Source organism: Trematomus bernacchii, unplaced genomic scaffold, assembly GCF_902827165.1.
Source record: "Trematomus bernacchii unplaced genomic scaffold, fTreBer1.1, whole genome shotgun sequence".
NCBI lineage: Eukaryota > Metazoa > Chordata > Actinopteri > Perciformes > Nototheniidae > Trematomus > Trematomus bernacchii.
In genome coordinates this window covers 24,606-47,218 of record NW_022988000.1, presented here as the reverse complement: position 1 = coordinate 47,218, position 22,613 = coordinate 24,606, and the positions used below count along the sequence as shown (strand labels likewise).

Genomic DNA, 22,613 nt, shown 5'->3' with positions numbered 1-22,613 from the left:
TGCTGCTGCTGCTGCTGCTTCACCTCCTCTTCCTCCCCTCCCTCCTCTCCCTCCTCCTCCTCTTCCTCTTCCTCCTCGGGACACGGCGGGGCTTCAGGCCTTCCTCTCCATAGAGACGGCTTCTTGTCAGCCGGGTCTTCTGATTCGCTGTCCTCTGAAGAGTTCCCAGAATCCTCTGCAGAGAGAGGTGATTTAATATTCTATATATACTACATCTATCCTGCTTCATCTTTTGTTACTGTACACTTGTATATGTTCTATTTGTAACGCTATGTTTTTTCTATCGAGATGTTCACATTTTGGATTGTTTATTTATAGTCTTTTAATTTCTCTAATGAGCCTTGTCTCTGTATGCAGCTGCAACGCAAACATTTCCCAAATTCGGATCAATAAAGTACATCTTATCTTATTTACACATAGCATGTTTAGCACTTAGCGACAGTAGCTTAGCATAAATTAGCGAATGGAAGTGGTCTCACCGTTGGAGGCTCTGTCTGAGTCGTACATCCCTGAGGTTCTCCTGGTTCTCCTGCGAGGAGTATCTGCAAGAGGAGAACAAACACTGTAGACAGCTGGACATTTATAATTCCTCCCAGTTAACTGGTCTCTACCCCAGTTAACTGGTCTCTACCCCCGTTAACACTGGTCTCTACCCCCGTTAACTGGTCTCAACCCCCGTTAACTGGTCTCTACCCCCGTTAACTGGTCTCTACCCCAGTTAACTGGTCTCTACCCCAGTTAACTGGTCTCTACCCCCGTTAACACTGGTCTCTACCCCCGTTAACACTGGTCTCTACCCCCGTTAACTGGTCTCTACCCCAGTTAACTGGTCTCCACCCCCGTTAACACTGGTCTCTACCCCCGTTAACTGGTCTCTACCCCCGTTAACTGGTCTCTCCCCCAGTTAACTGGTCTCTACCCCAGTTAACTGGTCTCTACCCCCGTTAACACTGGTCTCTACCCCCGTTAACTGGTCTCTACCCCCGTTAACTGGTCTCTACCCCCGTTAACTGGTCTCTCCCCCAGTTAACTGGTCTCTACCCCAGTTAACTGGTGTCTCCCCCAGTTAACTGGTCTCTCCCCCAGTTAACTGGTCTCTCCCCCAGTTAACTGGTCTCTACCCCCGTTAACTGGTCTCTACCCCCGTTAACACTGGTCTCTACCCCCGTTAACTGGTCTCTACCCCAGTTAACTGGTCTCCACCCCCGTTAACTGGTCTCTACCCCCGTTAACTGGTCTCTACCCCCGTTAACTCTGGAACACTCTGCCCCTCCATGTGAGGTCGGCCTAGACCCTAGGGGTTTTTAAATCCACTCTAAAAACACACTTCTTCTCTCTGGCTTTCTAGTTAGAGCGGACTGACTTTTCCTTGTGTTTTTATTTTAATTTTGTTTTTTATATATATCTGTTGTAATAAAAACACATTACTACAATCACAATAAACGACAATAAGTTACATGTACAGCACTTTGGCTCGACCAAAAATCGCTTTTAAATGTGCTATATAAATAAAACCTGATTTGATTTGATTTAACTGGTCTCTACCCCCGTTAACTGGTCTCTACCCCCTTTAACACTGGTCTCTACCCCCGTTAACTGGTCTCTACCCCCGTTAACTAGTCTCTACCCCCGTTAACTGGTCTCTACCCCAGTCAACTGGTCTCTACCCCAGTCAACTGGTCTCTACCCCCGTTAACACTGGTCTCTACCCCAGTTAACTGGTCTCTACCCCCGTTAACTGGTCTCTACCCCCGTTAACTGGTCTATACCCCAGTTAACTGGTCTCTACCCCCGTTAACTGGTCTCTATCCTCCCAGTTAACTGGTCTCTATCCTCCCAGTTAACTGGTCTCTATCCTCCCAGTTAACTGGTCTCTACCCCCCCAGTTAACTGGTCTCTACCCCCCCAGTTAACTGGTCTCTACCCCCCCAGTTAACCTGTTAAGCACCAAGCCTGTTTTTCATGTTTCAGGCTCGAAAATGACATGCCCAAAACCAATGACTACAACTTAACTTCTAAAAGGGTTATATGAATAATTTCTTTTTATCAAAGCAAGGTTACACCTGTGAGTTGGATGTAGAAGTGTCAGAATCAGTATAGATGTTTTTTATTTTAAAGAAAATTCAGATTTTACATAGTAAAAAACTGTAAATTATAGTGTCCGTCCAAAAATTCTTTTTTACAGATAGTGAAAACTACCCTTGGATGATGGGTTAGTAGACTAAAAGCTTTAGGAATCCAAAATACAACATATAATAAGTACCCTGTATCAAGATTGATGCAAAACAAGTGACATTTGACCTTTTTAGAGAGGTTTAGCCAAAACCACCCCACCTCTGAGGTGATTTGGGTGAAAATTGTTTTTTTTTCCATATCTCTGGCCCCCCTTGCTCGATTTTGATGGTTGACACCTCTTTCTGACCGTTAGAGCCAATAGAATCGAAGGGGGAGGCCCCCACACACACACGTTGTGAAGAGAAAAGGTGGGGGCTGCGCGCATGTAATTTTGCATCAGAGTGGACCGATTTCTCGCTCTGACATTTGGAAACGAAAAAGCAGTTTTATTGCTTATGGATTATCAGAAATCATTTCAAAGAGGACACAGACACATAGGATTAACCTATGGATTAACTGCAGCATCGTTTTTTTATCGTTTTAATGCCATTGAAGACCAGTTTTGACCAAGGTAAGCCATGTTAGCGTTTCTAGCTACCTAGCTCCACATGTTATGATGTCAGGGTTCCTGCAGGTTTCGCCAACTCAAATGTAAGACTTTTTAAGACCTTTTTAAGACCACTTTGAATAGAATTTAAGACCTATTTCACGGCAAGAAAGTATGAAAGAAAATTGCTTTGAAATTAGAAATACGTCCCATAATTACTTACAAAGTAAATGTATTCATGTTCAACATAAGAACAATGACTGAACATAACAGCATAACAGTCCAGAACTGTGTTAGCGTGTTAGACAAAAAGTGTGTGTGTGTGTGTGTTAGGGCTGTGCAATTAATCGTATTTTAATCGCAATTACGATTTTGGCCTGCCACAATTACGAAAACAACATAATCGACAAAAACGATTATTTTGCTTTGCTAGGTTGTGACAGTGCACTAGAACATATTTGATCTAATTAATTTTAGTCTAATTTATTTTTATTTATCATATTTATATATGTTTAGTAGCTTGTGGAAGTGCGCTCCAAAATATTTGGAGATCTTGTTTATTGGTATTTATTATTTTGATATTATTTATTTAAATGTATCATTCATTTTTGTATTGGTTTTTCAGTTGAATTATACGTTCAGGGCATAGACTGTATATATAAAGGTTCAGGGTAATCAACAGTTAAAAAGATACTGTTCAAATTATTATTTGTTTTAAAGTTCAATAAATGGATGTTTTCAAAATCAATGAATAATGGTATTTAATAATCGTGATTATGATTTTTGCCCTAATCGAGCAGCCCTAGTGTGTGTGTGTGTGTGTGTGTGTGTGTGTGTGTGTGTGTGTGTGTGTGAGAGAGAGAGAGTGAGAGAGTGACAGGAGCTATTCAGAGCTCTGCTGCCTTGGCTACAATTTTTCATCGTTGCTGTTGTATGATTGGTGTTTAACTACGGTATTTAGCGTCGACAGCACCTCCGCTTTTAGGGTTGACGTAGACCCAAACGTCACCCGGAGGTCCCCCGGTGTTGTTGCGGGAGCTGCTGCACTAGCTAACGCTACATTAGCAAAACAAACGCAAATGTATATTGCAAAAGGTGCAGCGGGCTTCAAACACGTTCCCTCCACTGGTTTCAACCAAGCACTAAATTCGATGTTTTCCAACCAAATACGGTTGAACTTACACTTCCCCATATTTATTTGTAAGTAGATTTGAAGATACATGAGTTTCTGACTGCCGCTAGCTGAAGCTTGGTTGCTATAGGTTACTAGCTGGGTGTTCTCCAATAAGGGGCCGGGGGAAACAAAGTTAGTGATTACTGGTTCCATGTTGATTTATTTCAATACAGATTGTTGGGGGGAACTGAAAGGCTCTTACCGTACAGGTTACTTTGCAGCCCGGACATTTCCCCCAAAACACATTTAGACGCGATCGCAACACAGAAGTACCTTTCAAATCCCATCATTTTTAAGACCTTCTAAATCATATTTAAGACCTTTCTTATTTTTTTGGTCATATTTAAGACCTTTTTAAGGCCTTAAATTCAGATGATCAAATTTAAGACTTTTTAAGACCCCGCGGGAACCCTGGATGTACGCTTTCGTTTATAGCGTCGCAAATGTTTATCACTGAGTGTTGAGGTGGGCACCAAACGATTCTGTGTCTCCAGGGGACCCAAAACGAGTGGTTGGCTGTGCATCTAGGATAAGTAATAAGGGAGTTATTGTGAGTTTAGTTGCAGAGATAGGTTACATTTTTTTCGCTCGTGGCTAATTCAGAGGCTGAGTGTTAGCATTGTTTTTTTTTTTTATTTAAAAAAAAAAAGATCAGTTAGCTGAGTTTCTTCCCGTTACATGGATATAAAACATTCATAGTTTATTAAATATTAAGATTCCTTAGACGTTGTTTCCTGCAAATGACGCGTTTATCCGCCCGGTTAACGGGGGTAGAGACCAGTTAACTGGCCTCTACCCCAGTTAACTGGTCTCTACCCCCGTTAACTGGTCTCTACCCCCGTTAACTGGTCTCTATCCCCGTTAACTGGTCTCTATCCCCGTTAACTGGTCTCTATCCCCGTTAACTGGTCTCTATCCCCGTTAACTGGTCTCTACACCCCAGTTAACTGGTCTCTACCCCAGTTAACTGGTCTCTACCCCAGTTAACTAGTCTACACCCCAGTTAACTGGTCTCTACACCCCAGTTAACTGGTCTCTACCCCAGTTAACTAGTCTACACCCCAGTTAACTGGTCTCTATCCCCTTTAACTGGTCTCTATCCTCCCCGTTAACTGGTCTCTAACCTCCCCGTTAACTGGTCTCAGGGTTCATACACCTTTTCACCAATGACTTTTCCATGACCTTTACCTAATTTTCCATGACCAAACAAATTACTCTTTCTCAGCGGTACCACTGAAAATGGTTTATTTTAACATGGAACAGGAAAATAAGGTCTGCATATGAAACATGTTGTGCCTATCTAAAACAAATCAAATAGTAGGCTTACTAGCTTCTACACGCTAAAGCAACTAAAATCTCTCACCAGCAAAATACCTCGACAGTTAAATGCCATTTTACGTTTCATTACTATACAGTATTTATTATCATTATAGTATTAATATTTCGGCGATTAGATAAAATATAAATTATATTTGATGCAACTTTAGTTACATTTCCATGACTTTTCCAAAACTTTGGGAAAAATATTGTTTTCCATAACTTTTCCAGGGCCTGGAATTAGCATTTTGAATTTCCATGACTTTTCCAGGTTTTTAATGACCGTAAGAACCCTGTGGTCTGTACCCCCGTTAACCAGTCTCTACCCGTTAACTGGTCTCTACCCCGTTAACTGGTCTCTACCCCGTTAACTGGTCTCTAACCCCCCCCGTTAACTGGTCTCTAACCTCCCCGTTAACTGGTCTATACCCCGTTAACTGGTCTCTAACCCCCCCGTTAACTGGTCTCTAACCTCCCCGTTAACTGGTCTCTAACCTCCCCGTTAACTGGTCTCTAACCTCCCCGTTAACTGGTCTCTAACCCCCCCGTTAACTGGTCTATACCCCGTTGACTGGTCTCTAACCCCCCCCGTTAACTGGTCTCTAACCCCCCCCCGTTAACTGGTCTCTAACCCCCGTTAACTGGTCTCTACCCCACTCCTATCTGATTAGATAAAATATAAATTATATTTGATGCAACTTTAGTTACATTTCCATGACTTTTCCAAAACTTTGGGAAAAATATTGTTTTCCATAACTTTTCCAGGGCCTGGAATTAGCATTTTGAATTTCCATGACTTTTCCAGGTTTTTAATGACCGTAAGAACCCTGTGGTCTGTACCCCCGTTAACCAGTCTCTACCCGTTAATTGGTCTCTACCCCGTTAACTGGTCTCTACCCCGTTAACTGGTCTCTAACCCCCCCCGTTAACTGGTCTCTAACCTCCCCGTTAACTGGTCTATACCCCGTTAACTGGTCTCTAACCCCCCCGTTAACTGGTCTCTAACCTCCCCGTTAACTGGTCTCTAACCTCCCCGTTAACTGGTCTCTAACCTCCCCGTTAACTGGTCTCTAACCTCCCCGTTAACTGGTCTCTAACCTCCCCGTTAACTGGTCTCTAACCCCCCCGTTAACTGGTCTATACCCCGTTAACTGGTCTCTAACCCCCCCCGTTAACTGGTCTCTAACCCCCCCCGTTAACTGGTCTCTACCCCCAGTTAACTGGTCTCTACCCCAGTTAACTGGTCTCTCCCCCAGTTAACTGGTCTCTCCCCCAGTTAACTGGTCTCTCCCCCAGTTAACTGGTCTCTACCCCCGTTAACTGGTCTCTATCCCCGTTAACTGGTCTCTAACCCAATTAACTGGTCTCTACCCCCGTTAACTGGTCTCTACCCCCGTTAACTGGTCTCTACCCCAGTTAACTGGTCTCTACCCCCGTTAACTGGTCTCTAACCCCCCCCCGTTAACTGGTCTATACCCCGTTAACTGGTCTCTAACCCCCCGTTAACTGGTCTCTAACCCCCCGTTAACTGGTCTCTAACCTCCCCGTTAACTGGTCTCTAACCCCCCCCGTTAACTGGTCTATAACCCCCCCATTAACTGGTCTATACCCCGTTAACTGGTCTCTAACCCCCCCCGTTAACTGGTCTCTAACCTCCCCGTTAACTGGTCTATACCCCGTTAACTGGTCTCTAACCCCCCCGTTAACTGGTCTCTAACCTCCCCGTTAACTGGTCTCTAACCTCCCCGTTAACTGGTCTCTAACCCCCCCGTTAACTGGTCTATACCCCGTTAACTGGTCTATACCCCGTTAACTGGTCTCTAACCCCCCCCGTTAACTGGTCTCTAACCCCCCCCCGTTAACTGGTCTCTAACCCCCGTTAACTGGTCTCTCCCCCAGTTAACTGGTCTCTCCCCCAGTTAACTGGTCTCTCCCCCAGTTAACTGGTCTCTCCCCCAGTTAACTGGTCTCTACCCCCGTTAACTGGTCTCTATCCCCGTTAACTGGTCTCTACCCCAGTTAACTGGTCTCTACCCCCGTTAACTGGTCTCTACCCCAGTTAACTGGTCTCTACCCCCGTTAACTGGTCTCTACCCCAGTTAACTGGTCTCTACCCCAGTTAACTGGTCTCTACCCCAGTTAACTGGTCTCTACCCCAGTTAACTGGTCTCTACCCCCGTTAACTGGTCTCTAACCCCCCCCGTTAACTGGTCTATACCCCGTTAACTGGTCTCTAACCCCCCGTTAACTGGTCTCTAACCCCCCGTTAACTGGTCTCTAACCCCCCCATTAACTGGTCTATACCCCGTTAACTGGTCTCTAACCCCCCCGTTAACTGGTCTATACCCCGTTAACTGGTCTCTAACCCCCCCGTTAACTGGTCTCTAACCTCCCCGTTAACTGGTCTCTAACCCCCCCCGTTAACTGGTCTATACCCCGTTAACTGGTCTCTAACCCCCCGTTAACTGGTCTCTAACCCCCCGTTAACTGGTCTCTAACCTCCCCGTTAACTGGTCTCTAACCTCCCCGTTAACTGGTCTCTAACCTCCCCGTTAACTGGTCTCTAACCTCCCCGTTGACTGGTCTAAACCCTCTCAGATGACCCTCCCTGACCTCCACTCGTCTCTAAACAGAAAGTTGTGTCTTACTGTCTCCGTTGAGGCTGGAGGGCGTCTCCTCCATCCTCCCATTGGTCCGCCCCTCGCTGCTGGGAGTGTCTGAGACGCTGCGTCCTGCTGTGGGGGGGGTCCTGGTCTGAGGACGGCCCCTCCTTCCCCCAGGAGGCTTCAGATCTGGAGGCAGGGAGGGGGGCTCCTCTCGCTCTGCATCCTCTTTGTTCTGCAGGAGGACAGACAGTCAGACATGTTGCTCTAAAGGAAGTGATGTCAGAAGTACCAGAGCACCTGTCCGTCACCTCTCCCCGCCCACAGGAAGTGACATCACAGGAGCTCACCTTCACCTTCTTTCTCCTCCTCTTCTTCGTGCCTTTCTCCACCGGCCAGATGATCCGGTCCGCCTTCACCCACTCATCGTACCTGAGGAGGAGACAGCAGTTAGACCCTGCCTCTAAACACATTAGGCCCCGCCTCTAACACATATTATGTCCCACCCCCACCTCTAAAAACACCATGTCCCTCCTCTATAACACCAGGCCCCGCCTCTAAAAACACCATGTCCCTCCTCTATAACACCAGGCCCCGCCTCTAAAAACACCATGTCCCTCCTCTATAACACCAGGCCCCGCCTCTAAAAACACCATGTCCCTCCTCTATAACACCAGGCCCGCCTCTAAAAACACCATGTCCCTCCTCTATAACACCAGGCCCCGCCTCTAAAAACACCATGTCCCTCCTCTATAACACCAGGCCCCGCCTCTAAAAACATTTGGCCCCGCCCCTCACCTGACGTTCCAGCCGAAGTAGTGCACGAGGAAGAACTGCTCCCCGTTGTCGTTGTCCCTCTTCTTGATGTGCGCCTCGTAGATCTTCTGAGTCTTTCCTCTGCCGTACTTCACCCTCACCTTCGTCCCCATCACCGAGTCTCCGTCCTCTTCCTCCGCCCTGAACACACACACACATCAGAAACGACCCTCCTGACCTCCTCTGTTTGGACTTGTTCAGGTAACGTCTGTCTCACCCTTCTCTCCTCCTCTCCTCGTCCTCCTCCTCTTCATCGTCTTCTTCATCGTCTTCGTCCTCAGAGTCATCCGTCCTCCTGTTGCTGCGCCTCCTCAGCTCCCTCAGCTCCTCACTGTACTCTGACCCTGGTCCTGATCCTGGACCTGATCCTTCTCCTTCTCCTGATCCTGGACCTCCTCCTGATCCTGGACCACCTGATCTTGGACCACCTGATCCTGGACCTGATCTTGGACCTAATCCTGGTCCTGATCTTGGACCTGATCCTGGACCACCTGATCCTGGACTACCTGATCTTGGACCTGATCCTGGTCCTGATCTTGGACCACCTGATCCTGGACCACCTGATCCTGGACCACCTGATCCTGGTCCTGATCTTGGACCACCTGATCCAGGACCTGATCCTGGTCTGAAGGGAGAGCCTCTCTCTGGCTTCAGATGGCTCCTCCTCCCCTACACAAGAATATTAATACAAACAAAGTAATTTAACCCATCGGACCCCGGAGCCATTTCTACTTTTGGGAGAATTATGGGGAACATCATGTAGACTGACTAGAGTGCCACATAGAACACATGTCTGACAAGAAACGCCCCCTAGTGTCAGAGATCTGAAAAGTGACATACAGTATATGGCTTGAACACTAAATCACATGACCTGGCCCATGGACATGTTGTCAAGGGAACACAAAGTCACATGACCTGGCCCATGGACATGTTGGACATGTTGTCATGGGAACACTAAATCACATGACCTGGCCCATGGACATGTTGTCAAGGGAACACAAAGTCACATGACCTGGCCCATGGCCCTCCAGACTGTTCAGTGTGTGTCACTGAGGGACTTCATGAGATCAAATAAAGGCTAACCCTGAAGTAAGGAACTTTCCAGAACGTTTAGATGTCATGTCTGTCAGCGTGGGTTCTTATGGGTTAAAGTAAATATAAAAGTCAGCACTTATTATAAACATATTGGGGGGGGGGGATGGGTCTCCCGTCTCACCCGGGGGGACGTCTGCGTCTCCTTCACTTCCTCCTCCGACTCCTCCCCTTCCTCCTTTGGAGACGCTTTAGGCTTGGGCCCCGCTGGCTTCTGATTGGCCGGTGAGGGGGGGTGACGGGGGTTGTTGTGATGGATGGTTCTGAAACTGATGGAGGCCGAGCGGCAGTACTCCTCAAACCCATACAGGTACCTGAGGGGAGGGAGAGGGTTACTGGGAGGACTGGGAGAGGGATACTGGGAGGACTGGGAGAGGGCTACTGGGAGGACTGGGAGAGGGTTACTGGGAGGACTGGGAGAGGGTTACTGGGAGAGGGTTACTGGGAGGACTGGGAGAGGGTTACTGGGAGGACTGGGAGAGGGTTACTGGGAGGACTGGGAGAGGGTTACTGGGAGGACTGGGAGAGGGTTACTGGGAGGACTGGGAGAGGGTTACTTGGAGGGCTGGGAGAGGGTTACTGGGAGAGGGTTACTGGGAGGACTGGGAGAGGGTTACTGGGAGGACTGGGAGAGGGTTACTGGGAGAGGGTTACTGGGAGGACTACTGGGAGAGGGTTACTGGGAGAGGTTTACTGGGAGAGCTGGGGAGAGGGTTACTGGGAGGGCTGGGAGAGGGTTACTGGGAGGTCTGGGAGAGGGTTACTGGGAGGTCTGGGAGACACAGTTTATTTAATAACAACTCTTACTTCCTGTAGGCCGTCTTCACGTTGTAGGACGCCGCTGAGTTCAGGACGGGGATCCCCAGGTCCACGTAGACCTGCTTCCACACCGTGCCAGACTCTATCTGTAAGACAGGTCGTGACATCACAGCGTCACACAGGTGAGAGGACATCAGGACATAGAGACAGCAGTCAGAGGACAGGTGAGACTCACCTTGTGGCAGCCCCCCTGCAGGTAGACCAGTCTGAAGAGCTTGAAGAGGTTCAGGTCTTTGTAGCCCAGGACTGGAGGCTTGTTGATGGGAGTCCCTGAGAGAGAGACAGATGGAGAGACAGACACAGACAGAGAGACAGACACAGACAGAGAGACAGACAGACACAGACAGAGAGACAGACAGACATATAGAGAGACAGACACAGACAGAGAGACAGACACAGACAGAGAGACAGAGAGAGAGACAGACAGAGAGACAGAGAGAGAGACAGACAAAGAGACAGATGGAGAGAGAGACAGACAGAGACGACAGACAGACAGATGGAGAGACAGACAGATGGAGAGACAGACAGATGGAGAGACAGACAGATGGACAGACAGACAAACAGACAGACGGAGAGACAGACAGATGCAGAGACAGACAGATGGAGAGACAGACAGATGGACAGAGAGACAGACAGATGGAGAGACAGACAGACAGACAGAGAGACAGACAGATGTTAGAGGGAACCAGCAGCTGATGAAGACCCCCACCACCATGTGAATCACCAGGTCTCACCTCGGTCCTCCATGAACTTGTAGAGCTGCTGCAGGAACACATCTCTCTCTTCTGGGTCCGACTCCTCCTCCGGCTGCAGAGAGACAGGAGGACAGACAGAGAGAGAGACAGACAGGAGGACAGACAGAGAGAGAGACAGACAGGAGGAGAGAGAGAGAGACAGAGAGGAGGAGACAGAGAGACAGACAGAGAGAGAGACAGACAGGAGGAGAGAGAGGAGGAGACAGAGAGACAGGTTAACATCACATGAACTGCAGCAGAGTTCTGAGGAAGATCCAAGGCAAGGCACCGAACCCCCAGCTGCTCCCTGCTCTCCCTCTGGACCAGTGGCGTAGCCAGGAATGATTGTGTGGATGGGCCTGGAGAAATGTAGGTGGGCCAGGGGGAGACTTATTAAGCGTGGGGTCTGAGCTGAAACTTCATTAATGATTTTAATGCACTAATTGAACATAAGCATAAACTAGCAGTGAAAACAAAAGCATAGGCCCGGCGGCCTCAGAATGTGAAACTGACATCCACCTGACTAGGGATGGGTATCGTCCACATGACTAGGGATGGGTATCGTCCACCTGACTAGGGATGGGTATCGTCCACCTGACTAGGGATGGGTATCGTCCACATGACAAGGGATGGGTATCGTTACGGTTTTAACGGTAGGACTACTACTACTTTTATCGATACCGCTTATCGATCCGGTGCTTTAACGGTACTTTTATCGGTTCTTTTGGAGAAAAAAATAAGGTAAACTAACTAAACAAATTGTGAACAAAACTAACATTGCTTTTTATTTAAATTAAATACATAATATTTCACATCAAAAGAAACAACAATGTTTTAACACATGGTATTAAATAATCTGATGACAGAACTGTGAACAGAATGGCTGAAACTTTAACAAACTAAATAACTCAGTTCCCTCTAATCATTAACCCATGTTTGTATCATAGAGTTAGCTCCGTGTGTTGCTGCTAGCATACATAACACCTGACGTGGAAACGTTACTCGTGGATGGGGCTACAGAGCTACTAGAGAGACAGTCGAACCCGGTGCATTTCTCCGTCTGGATGTGGTGCACTTTTGCTAAATGTTTAGACAGATTGCTCGTGTTACCGCCCTCACATGCTAAACTCTTATTGCACTTTAGGCAACGAGCGAGACAGGTAAAGTTTAACCACACCTCGGAGCGAGTTCTCTCCGCCATCTCCTCCGTGTGTGTGTGTGTGTAAACTGCCCCGCCCCCTCGCACACAGACGGGGATTGGAAAGATCTAAAATACTAAAAATAATCATAGACGCATTTTGCTGTCTTTTTGCGTATTAGAAACGGAGTTGGCGACACTAAAACTGCAATATAATGTTTTGTGTTATATATTTTTTACATGTCTCTCTCCAGTACCGACCGATAACGTCGGAGCTTAATGGTACCACGGTCTTTAATAATTCAGCCCTGGGGCCCGTGACGAATGAATGCAAAATCCAGGATTCGACAACCCAACCATCAAAAAGACAGCATAGAATAACGGACTATACATTCAAATGCGCGTTCCCGTGTCAAGGCGTGCATTTCACGACGGAGGTGCATCATTTGACACAACACCGGGGCCCGGTACCCATCCCTACACATGACTGGCTCGGCGGCCACAGGTTGTTTATCCTTGACAGTCGCACAGTGGGCACACACTGAGAGTATTTTCATATTCAGCACATGTGCACACGCTTCACTGCAGACCTCAAGAAGAAATAAGACTTTCATTCACTCACGGCAAAACTTACTTTACTTACTAATTTACTCACGGTAAATGCACTCCCTATTCCATTGTCATGAAAGTGGAATTTAACTATATCCAGAATAAGTTTGATTGGATCTAGCTAGAAACATGTCTATTTCTGCTGTAAAGTTGGGCATTTTAACATGGGGGTCTCTGGGGGTGGCTCCTTTCTGCATCCATCCCCTGTCGGCCACTAGAGGAACTGCAGTTTGTGGCACTTGCTTCTGGGCTTCCCGGCTCTGCGCTATAACGCGCTGATTGGCTGTGGGTGGGCCAGACGTGCATGTCCCACCCACAGCTACGCCACTGCTCTGGACCCTGTCTGAAACCCCCCCTCACCTCCTCCTTGGTGTGCTTCTTTTTCTTCTTCTTCTCCTCGTCCTGCTCATGGTCTTCATCGCTCTCCTTCTCCTCCTCCTCTTCATCGCTGGAGGACGAGTCCAGGATCTGACTCATGTCCATCTTCCACAGCTCAGGGATCTCACCTGTCCTCAGGAACACCTGCGCCAGCTCGAAGCCTGGAGACACGTCACCAGTCATCACTTTAATGAACTAATGTCCCAGAGACTGTGCCCCAGTGCATTGTGGGAGATGTAGTCTTACCTTTCCTGGTGGAAAACTCAGACCTGGAGGCGCCGGCCGTGGTGACGGTGTGGACGTGTCTCCTGGCCACCGTGAAGCTGCAGGGAGACAGGTGACAGGTGAGACAGGAAGCAGGTGAGACAGGAAGACAGGTGAGACAGGAAGACAGGTGAGACAGGAAGCAGGTGAGACAGGAAGACAGGTGAGACAGGAAGACAGGTGAGACAGGAAGACGGTGGGACAGGTGATATTTGGAGACAGGTGAGGTAAATAAACTCACAACTTGGCGTCGCTGAAGCTCCTGACCAGACACTGATCCTTCTTCACCTGAAGCTCATCGTTACAGCTGGGAGACACCACCTGCACACACACACACATCAATATCTCTACCTGAGGAATGTGTGTGTGTGTGTGTGTGTGTGTGTGTGTGTGTGTGTTTACCAGAGCCAGGTACCAGTTGCTGATCTCCTCCTCACTCTCGATGCTGCAGATCTTCCCCAGCAGCTCATCATTCAGCCTCCTGCGGTTAACCTCCTCTTCATCACTGGAGGAGGAAGAGTGATCCTCATCAGCCCTGAGGGGGGGGGGGGTTAGAGAGAGAGACACGTTAGAGAGAGGGAGGGAGAGACAGGTTAGAGAGAGACAGGTGAGAGAGAGAGCGAGAGACAGGTTAGAGAGAGGTGAGAGAGAGAGAGAGATGAGAGAGAGAGAGAGAGATGAGAGAGAGAGAGGTGAGAGAGAGGTGAGAGAGATGAGAGAGAGAGATGAGAGAGGTGAGAGAGAGAGAGAGAGAGATGAGAGAGATGAGAGAGAGAGAGATGAGAGAGAGAGAGGTGAGAGAGATGAGAGAGAGATGAGAGAGAGAGAGGTGAGAGAGAGAGAGAGAGGAGAGATGAGAAGAGGGTGAGAGTTGAGTGAGAGGGAGAGAGAGATGAGAGAGGCTCGGTGTGAGAGAGAGAGAGAGAGAGATGAAGGAGACGAGAGAGGGGAGAGAGGGGGGAGAGAGGAGGGGGGGGAGAGATGAGAGAGAGAGAGGAGAGAGAGATGAGAGAGAGAGAGGTGTGAGAGAGAGAGAGAGAGAGAGAGAGAGGTGAGAGAGAGAGAGAGGTGAGAAGTTAATCCTACTTTAACCTCCTTTGTTATTGTTATTATTTGATACCCTCTGTTATTGTCCTGTGGTTTAAATAAAGGTTGTTGAAACTCACACAGCCTGGGAGGAGCGCCGCCCCCCGCGGTTCTTCTTCTTCCCGATGACCGGCGTGCCGAAGTGCTCCGGGTTGGTGAGAGGCAGCTGGTCCAGAGTCTGAGACATGGTACACACACAGGTACAAACAGTTACACACACACACACACACACGTACACACCCAGGTACATACACACAGGTACAAACAGTTACACACACACACACACACACACACACAGGTACAAACAGTTACACACAGGTACACACCCAGGTACACACACACACAGTTACACACACAGGTACAAACAGTTACACACACAGGTACACACAGTTACAAACAGTTACACACACAGGTACAAACAGTTACACACACAGGTACACACAGTTACACACACAGTTACACACACGTACACACACAGGTACACACCGTTACAGTTACACACACACACAGGTACACACACAGGTACACACCCAGTTACACACACAGGTACAAACAGTTACACACACACACAGGTACAAACAGTTACACACACACACACACAGGTACACACATAGTTACACACACAGGTACAAACAGTTACACACACACACAGGTACAAACAGTTACACACACACAGGTACACACATAGTTACACACATGTCAGGTTACACACACACACATCAGAGGTACACACATAGTTACACCCACACACATCAGAGGTACACACACACATCAGGTGTACACACACACCAGAGTTACACACACATCAGAGGTACATATCAGAGTTACATCTTTCAAACTAACTGTATTACTTAATAACAGCTGACAACATTTCACCAGTGAGAGGGGTGGAAGGATATAGGTGTAGAAAGTAGTCCCTATGTGTGTGTGTGTGGTGGAAGGATACAGGAGTAGAAAGTAGTCCCTTACCTCGCTCTCTGCAAAGTGTCTCTCTCCCTTCAGACACAGAGACGTACGACGAAGAGTCTTCTCATCTCCATCATCAAACACTGACACACACACACACACACGTTAATGACAGTAAACATGTCTCTGTAACATCCCATAATGAGCTGGAGGTGAGCTGGCAGCGGATTGGTCAGACAGCCAAGAGAAGTTGTGACATCACATGATATCAGCAGAGGACCACCATGTCCACACACACACACACACACACCAGTTAATGACAGTAAACATGTCTCTGTAACATCCCATAATGAGCTGGAGGTGAGCTGGCAGCAGATTGGTCAGACAGCCAAGAGAAGTTGTGACATCACATGATATCAGCAGTTTTAGCGAAACCGTTCTCATCTTCATCACTCCTCCCCGACAGCCAATCACAGCGCTCCATTATCAGCCAATCACAGTGTTTCATTATCATCCTTCACCAACAGCCAATTACAGCGTCCCGTCTCTACAGTGGATTTTTTGTATTTAAATGTTTTGTTGCTTTAAAGGTCTCCTATTGGTCTACAGTGGAGGAGAGGAGCATCTGATCCCCTCATCTTCATCACACATCAAGGGTTCTCTCCTTCTTCATCACACATCAAGGATTCTCCCTCTCCATCACACATCAAGGGTTCTCTCTGAAACTCCATATCATGTTCCAAACCACATCAAGGATTCTCTCTGAAACAGTATGGAGCTCAAACTCTTTCTCTCTCTCAGGTTTACCACAAGGTGAGTTCCTTTTGATTTCCTGCTTCTTTACACATGCTCTCTCCAGTACAGGTTAGCTCTGAGTGTTAGCATGCTAATGTAAACACAGACCGTATTACTTCCAGAACACGTCTCATTGTTTCTGACAGCAACGTTTCTGATTGGCCCGTGGGTGTAAAGCCCGCCCACATTTTAGTAATGTCGTCATGACGCAGCAAATCTGGATCAGCTCCGTTGTTCCCCCGTTTTTAGAGATGTGGGTACGGAGGAAAAGAGAGAGGGGTTTATTTCCTGACTCTTTGTGAGTCTCCTGACACACCGGGCACACACCAGGGACACACCGTGACGTAGAGAAGACATCAGGAAGGGACTTCTGCATGATAGGGGACCTCTAAATGTGTTTTGCTTGAAGACACTTTATTAGAGTTTCAAAAACTACATTTTCTCTGAAGACAGCACCAAACATTATACTTATAAATCCACAAAGATAAAGAGATGTTTGAGCGGCCTGTCAACAACAACAACAACAGGTCCTCCTTTACTGTGCCCCCCTGCTAAGAGACCCCCTGATGGTCCTGATGGTCCCCCCTGCTGGCCCCCTCCCTGCTGAGAGACCCCCTGATGGTCCTGATGGGTCCCCCCCTGCTGAGAGACCCCCTGATGGTCCCCCCTGCTGAGAGACCCCCTGATGCCCCCCCCCCTGCTGAGAGACCCCCTGATGGTCCTGATGGTCCCCTCTGCTGAGAGACCCCCTGATGCGCCCCCCCCCCCCCCCTTCTGAGAGACCCCCTGATGGTCCCCCCCCTGCTGAGAGACCCCCTGATGGTCCCCCCTGCTGAGAGACCCTGATCAGAGACTCACCCACGGTGTAGAGGCTGGCGTCTGTCAGCTTGCTGATGACCGCCTCGCTGCTCAGACCCTCGTTAGTCTTCACCTCCACCGTGGAGCCCACCTGCACATCAGAGCACTCAGTTAGAGACAGAGACATTCAAGACAGAGACTCTATAGACTCTAAAGTGGTCCTCACCTTCAGGGCTCCTTTCACCTGGTCGTCCTGGACCACCTGAGACGTGCTCTCACCTTTCAGGCTCACCTGGAGACACAGAGAGGACAGAGAGAGAGAGAGAGAGAGGACAGAGATACACACAGAGGACAGAGAGAGAGGACACAGAGACACACAGAGGACAGAGAGAGAGAGGACACAGAGGACAGAGAGAGAGAGGACAGAGACACACAGAGGACAGAGAGAGAGGACACAGAGACACACAGAGGACAGAGAGAGAGGACACAGAGACACACAGAGGACAGAGACACACAGAGGACAGAGACACACAGAGGACAGAGAGAGAGAGGACACAGAGGACAGAGAGAGAGAGGACAGAGACACACAGAGGACAGAGAGAGAGAGAGAGAGGACACAGAGGACAGAGAGAGAGAGGACAGAGACACACAGAGGACAGAGAGAGGACACAGACACACAGAGCACAGAGAGAGAGAGGACACAGAGACACACAGAGAGGACACAGAGACACACAGAGGACAGAGAGAGAGAGGACACAGAGACACACAGAGGACAGAGAGAGGACACAGAGACACACAGAGCACAGAGAGAGAGAGGACACAGAGGACAGAGACACACAGAGGACAGAGAGAGGACACAGAGACACACAGAGGACAGAGAGAGAGAGGACACAGAGACACATGGGGGTTAATTTCTGAAGGGAATACATTAACCCCAACAGGTACAGAGACACTTTGTGAGGATAGAGACACGTCCTGGTCTATCAGCTGTGAGGACAGACAGATGGACTGACAGTAAAAGGTCCTGGTTCTGGACCTAGACCAGGTTCTGCAACTGGACCTGGTTCTAATCCTGGTTCTAGTTCTGGTCCTGATTCTAGTCCTGGACCTGGTTCTGAGGGTTCTGGTTCTTACCTTGACCTTCACCATGCGCTTCACGGTCTTGATCTTGGCCTCGCAGAAGGCTCCTCTGTATTTGGCGCTAACATCCGTCCCCACGGACAGGTAGGGAGGCTCTTCTGCTGCCTGCAACACACACACACATCAGTAACACACACACACACTCTCCCAGCATGCACTGCGGCACACAGAGGGAGATGTTGAAGCTGTCTCCGATTAGCCTCTTTAGCTGCTAGCGTTAGCATGAGTTTCTCCCTCTTACAGACTGGTTCCAGACAGTTTAACTATAAAGACTTTAAGGAACCAATAGGACTCTTTAAATGTGACGCTCTATACGTCAGAGTGTGACTGAACCTGGTTTCTGTTCATGCTTTTCCATTAATTAATTATTTTGTCATATGTCATCATGGGGACTAAATGGTTTTGACTGCTCTCTTGTTGTTGTGGTGAAATCCTGTAGATCTGTAGCAGGGTCTAATGCTGCGTTCACACCGGACGCGATGCGATGTTTGGGGGCGGCGCGATTACATGTAAAGTCAATGCAGAGACGCGGACAGACGCGAATTCGCTCCGACTGTGCGCATGAAGCGGTGGACGCGGCGCGAATCACGCGATTGAACGGTGCCGCGTCAAACGCGAGAGTTCCATTTTTTCAACTCGAGCGTCAAATTCACATGACGCGTTCTCGCGGAAGCCAATCAGCGGTGAGGATCTCAGCCGCCGTCACTGACGTTCAACCAGAAAACATCAGCCGTTAGCTGTTAGCAGTTAGCACACAGAGCTCACAGCTCCTCATATCTGTTCAGAAACTGGACAAAAGTTAAACAAGTACAAACCACAGACTGTCTGTGTCATGGAGAATACAGTCGCTGGTTTATTTATGTCTGTAGGCCGTTGTTATGAGTGTGGAATGAGCATATTAGCCTGGTCGACCCGATCTTCATTCAGAAAACAAGCATTTTAAAAGGTTTTTCTCCTGCCGTCTGTCTGCAGACTTGTCAAAGCATTAATTCATGGTTTTTACTAACCGGTATCAGTATGTTGTTACTTCGGCATCATTTAGAAACGTGTATTACAATTTAATCAAGGTAAAATATGTTCATGTTGTTGTAGTTGTAGCCCCCGAGCCAGCGCGTCTTGTTTGAATGATGAGAGTAAACACAGCTGGCAGCCGCGGTGAAACTCGAGCGTTTAGAGCGATGCGATAGGAGCGATTATTCGCATCGCGTCCGGTGTGAACGCAGCATAAGAACTGAGAAGGGATCAGTTCATCTCTCACAGTAATCTGTCTCTGTTCCTCTCAGTGTATACGGCTGTGATGGAGCTACGTGTGACGGACTGACGGAGCTACGTGTGACGGACTGACGGAGCTCTGTGTACAGAGATCTAACACGTGATACAGATGTAAGGATATAAAGACTGCTTGTGATTGGCTGGACAGTTTATATAAGTGTTATTCCTTGTCCTGATGTCTAGATGTGTCTCTGGATGTGTCTCTGGATGTGTCTCTGGATGTGTCTCTGGATGTGTCTCTGGAGGTGTCTCTGGAGGTGTCTCTGGAGGTGTCTCTGGAGGTGTCTCTAGATGTGTCTCTAGATGTGTCTCTGGATGTGTCTCTGGATGTGTCTCTGGATGTGTCTCTGGATGTGTCTCTGGATGTGTCTCTGGATGTGTCTCTAGATGTGTCTCTGGAGGTGTCTCTGGAGGTGTCTCTGGAGGTGTCTCTGGATGCGTCTCTGGATGCGTCTCTGGATGCGTCTCTGGATGCGTCTCTGGATGCGTCTCTGGATGCGTCTCTAGATGTGTCTCTAGATGTGTCTCTGGATGTGTCTCTGGATGTGTCTCTGGATGTGTCTCTGGATGTGTCTCTGGATGTGTCTCTGGATGTGTCTCTGGATGTGTCTCTAGATGTGTCTCTGGATGTGTCTCTAGATGTGTCTCTGGATGTGTCTCTGGATGTGTCTCTGGATGCGTCTCTGGATGCGTCTCTGGATGCGTCTCTGGATGCGTCTCTGGAGGTTTTGAGTATAGATAGAAAGCTTGTTGTGGTCATTGAATAACGTCCTCTTACTGTTTTAACTAACAAGCAATGTGTTGTATCTCAGCAGCAGATCCACAGGTTAACATCAGGTGTCTCTGTACTGTCTCAGTGTTCACCTGTTCTCTTGACCAGGTGTCTCTAAACCAGTTCAAGATGTCCTGCTGGTGTCTATGTACTGGTCGTACTGTCTCCAGCATCCTGCCAGTAGCTTGAGTATTTATCAGTTTATGTGTCGGAGACAGAGACGTCACAACAACATGGAGAGGGTTCACTTGACACAGGTCCATCTGTGAGAGTCTTAGTAAACTGACTGAGTTTAAACTGGGCAGAGACGGTCTCTACTGGGACCACCAGGACCAGCAGAGACGGTCTCTACTGGGACCACCAGGACCAGGTCTCCACACTCACCTTCATCTCGCCGGCTATTTGAGGGAGTCCAGCTCGGAAGATGGTGATCTCTGAAAGACAGAGAGGACACGAGGTTAGAGAGAGACACACATAGAGAGACAGACAGACAGGACACGAGGTTAGAGAGAGACAGAGAGACAGACAGGACACAAGGTTAGAGAGAGACACACAGAGAGAGAGACAGACAGGACACGAGGTTAGAGAGACAGAAAGAAAGACAGACAGATAGACACCCTGTCCTGCTTGTTGATTGATGCTAAGCTAGCCCTCACTTCTTGTGTAGCTCTCCTCCTCAGATCAGATCTGAAGCACAAACTGAGTCTAAACCCTGGTCCTCTCTCTCTCTCTCTCCCCGCAGATCAGACCCTCTCCCCGGCTCTCTCTCCCCCCGCAGATCAGACCCTCTCTCTCTCTCCCTCCGCAGATCAGACCCTCTCCCCGTCTCTCTCTCCCCCCGCAGATCAGATCCTCTCTCTCCCCGGCTCTCTCTCCCTCCGCAGATCAGACCCTCTCCCCCCGCAGATCAGACCCTCTCCCCCCGTAGATCAGACCCTCTCCCGCAGTTCAGACCCTCTCCCCGCAGTTCAGACCCTCTTTCCGGGCAGCAGCTCCTTCCCGCTCCCCTCTCTCTCTCTCTCACTCTCCCTCTCTGAGCCGCCATGTCTGCTAGCTCTATGCTAACTTTCCCACCCCCTCACCCCTCCTGAACCCTCCAGAGACTGGGTACTCACACAGTATCTCTCCCGGATCCTGGAGGCCTTACAGCGGCTGTGATGGAAGGACCGTGTGTTCCTCTCCGGAGCTACATGCTAACGAAGCTAGCTGGTGGATCGTACGGTCATTTAAAGCGTCTGATAACAAACAGGAAGAGAGCCCGCAGATGAAGCCCATATTTGGAATGTCCCTAGCGGCCAACCGGTGGTACTACAACCACCGTGACGTCACTGGGCCCAAAAATACTTTTCCCCGTTGACTTACATTGGGAAAGAGACGTCTGTAAATCAGCATACATTTGTATTTGAGTTAAATAAACTACCCGAAACGAACTCTTGTATATTCCTTATTTAAATCATTGGCGTATAAAAGTTGTAAAATGCTTTTAAAGCTGAATCCAGAGTTATTATGTCTCTCCATTCATCTGACTGACAGAGAGCGGGAGATGGGAGGCGGGGCTTAAGGGAAACTCCACTGCGCATGCTCTGTGGGCCCACATCCGGGTACATTTGCTCTCCATAGTGAGCTATTTAGTGCTTCATGTGAGCAGCTACATAGGAATGAACGGAGTGTCTTTATACAGACTATCTGATACTATTTGAGACGGTAGCTCCTGTTCCCGGTGAACTAACGGACATTAAGAACACACTGCGTGACTCTGGGTTATTTATTTAATAAAAGAAGCTCCACAAAGACTAATTTCTTCATCTGTTCTCTGAAAACAAGCCTCTCCACCGGGGAGAGAACCAGCTCCTCCCGGTAACATCCAGCTCCTACCCGGTTATACTGTTAATTTCCCCCGGGTTATGGTGCTAATGGTGTAAAGTAACGGTTAATATTAAAGGTTAATACTCACGTTTTCTCTCCGCTTCCTTCTCTCTGCGAACAGATTCACGAACAACAAGCTGTTGAGCCCGGAGCTCTGTTTCCCGACACCTGATTGGCTGCGGTGACAGCGGCGGTCAGAACGGGGAAATCTGATTGGTTAACAGATCCCTCCGTTTTAATTGGACATACCTCGTACTGGCGTTGCTATTGGTCTATACGAACACGGCGCCACGAGGGAAATGACGTTGTCAGCTGGGGACGCAGCCAATCAGAGCCGAGGATCAAAGCAAAACCCGCAAATAGAGAGTACTA

General features: G+C 48.5%; 1 protein-coding gene and 1 non-coding gene across 2 annotated transcripts; both read right to left on the bottom strand.

Annotated features, from left to right (window-relative positions):
* Window positions 1-5: 5 nt before the first annotated feature.
* LOC117472079 (AT-rich interactive domain-containing protein 4A-like) lies at window positions 6-22,541 on the bottom strand (the record flags this gene model as incomplete). The annotated part of the gene is given in 21 exon segments (XM_034117225.1): window positions 6-175; window positions 480-542; window positions 7,802-7,991; window positions 8,107-8,188; window positions 8,555-8,713; window positions 8,790-9,241; window positions 9,789-9,978; window positions 10,472-10,569; window positions 10,659-10,753; window positions 11,218-11,290; window positions 13,325-13,503; window positions 13,589-13,665; window positions 13,848-13,927; window positions 14,009-14,141; window positions 14,773-14,870; window positions 15,662-15,741; window positions 17,252-17,342; window positions 17,418-17,483; window positions 18,326-18,436; window positions 20,760-20,809; window positions 22,330-22,541. Coding segments are annotated over 20 exon segments (2,493 nt in total), but the record flags the coding sequence as incomplete, so codon positions are not given.
* On the bottom strand, window positions 15,975-16,056 carry LOC117472089. Its single transcript, XR_004554868.1, has one exon. It is a non-coding gene; the product is annotated as a small nucleolar RNA SNORD53/SNORD92 (small nucleolar RNA).
* Window positions 22,542-22,613: the final 72 nt, after the last annotated feature.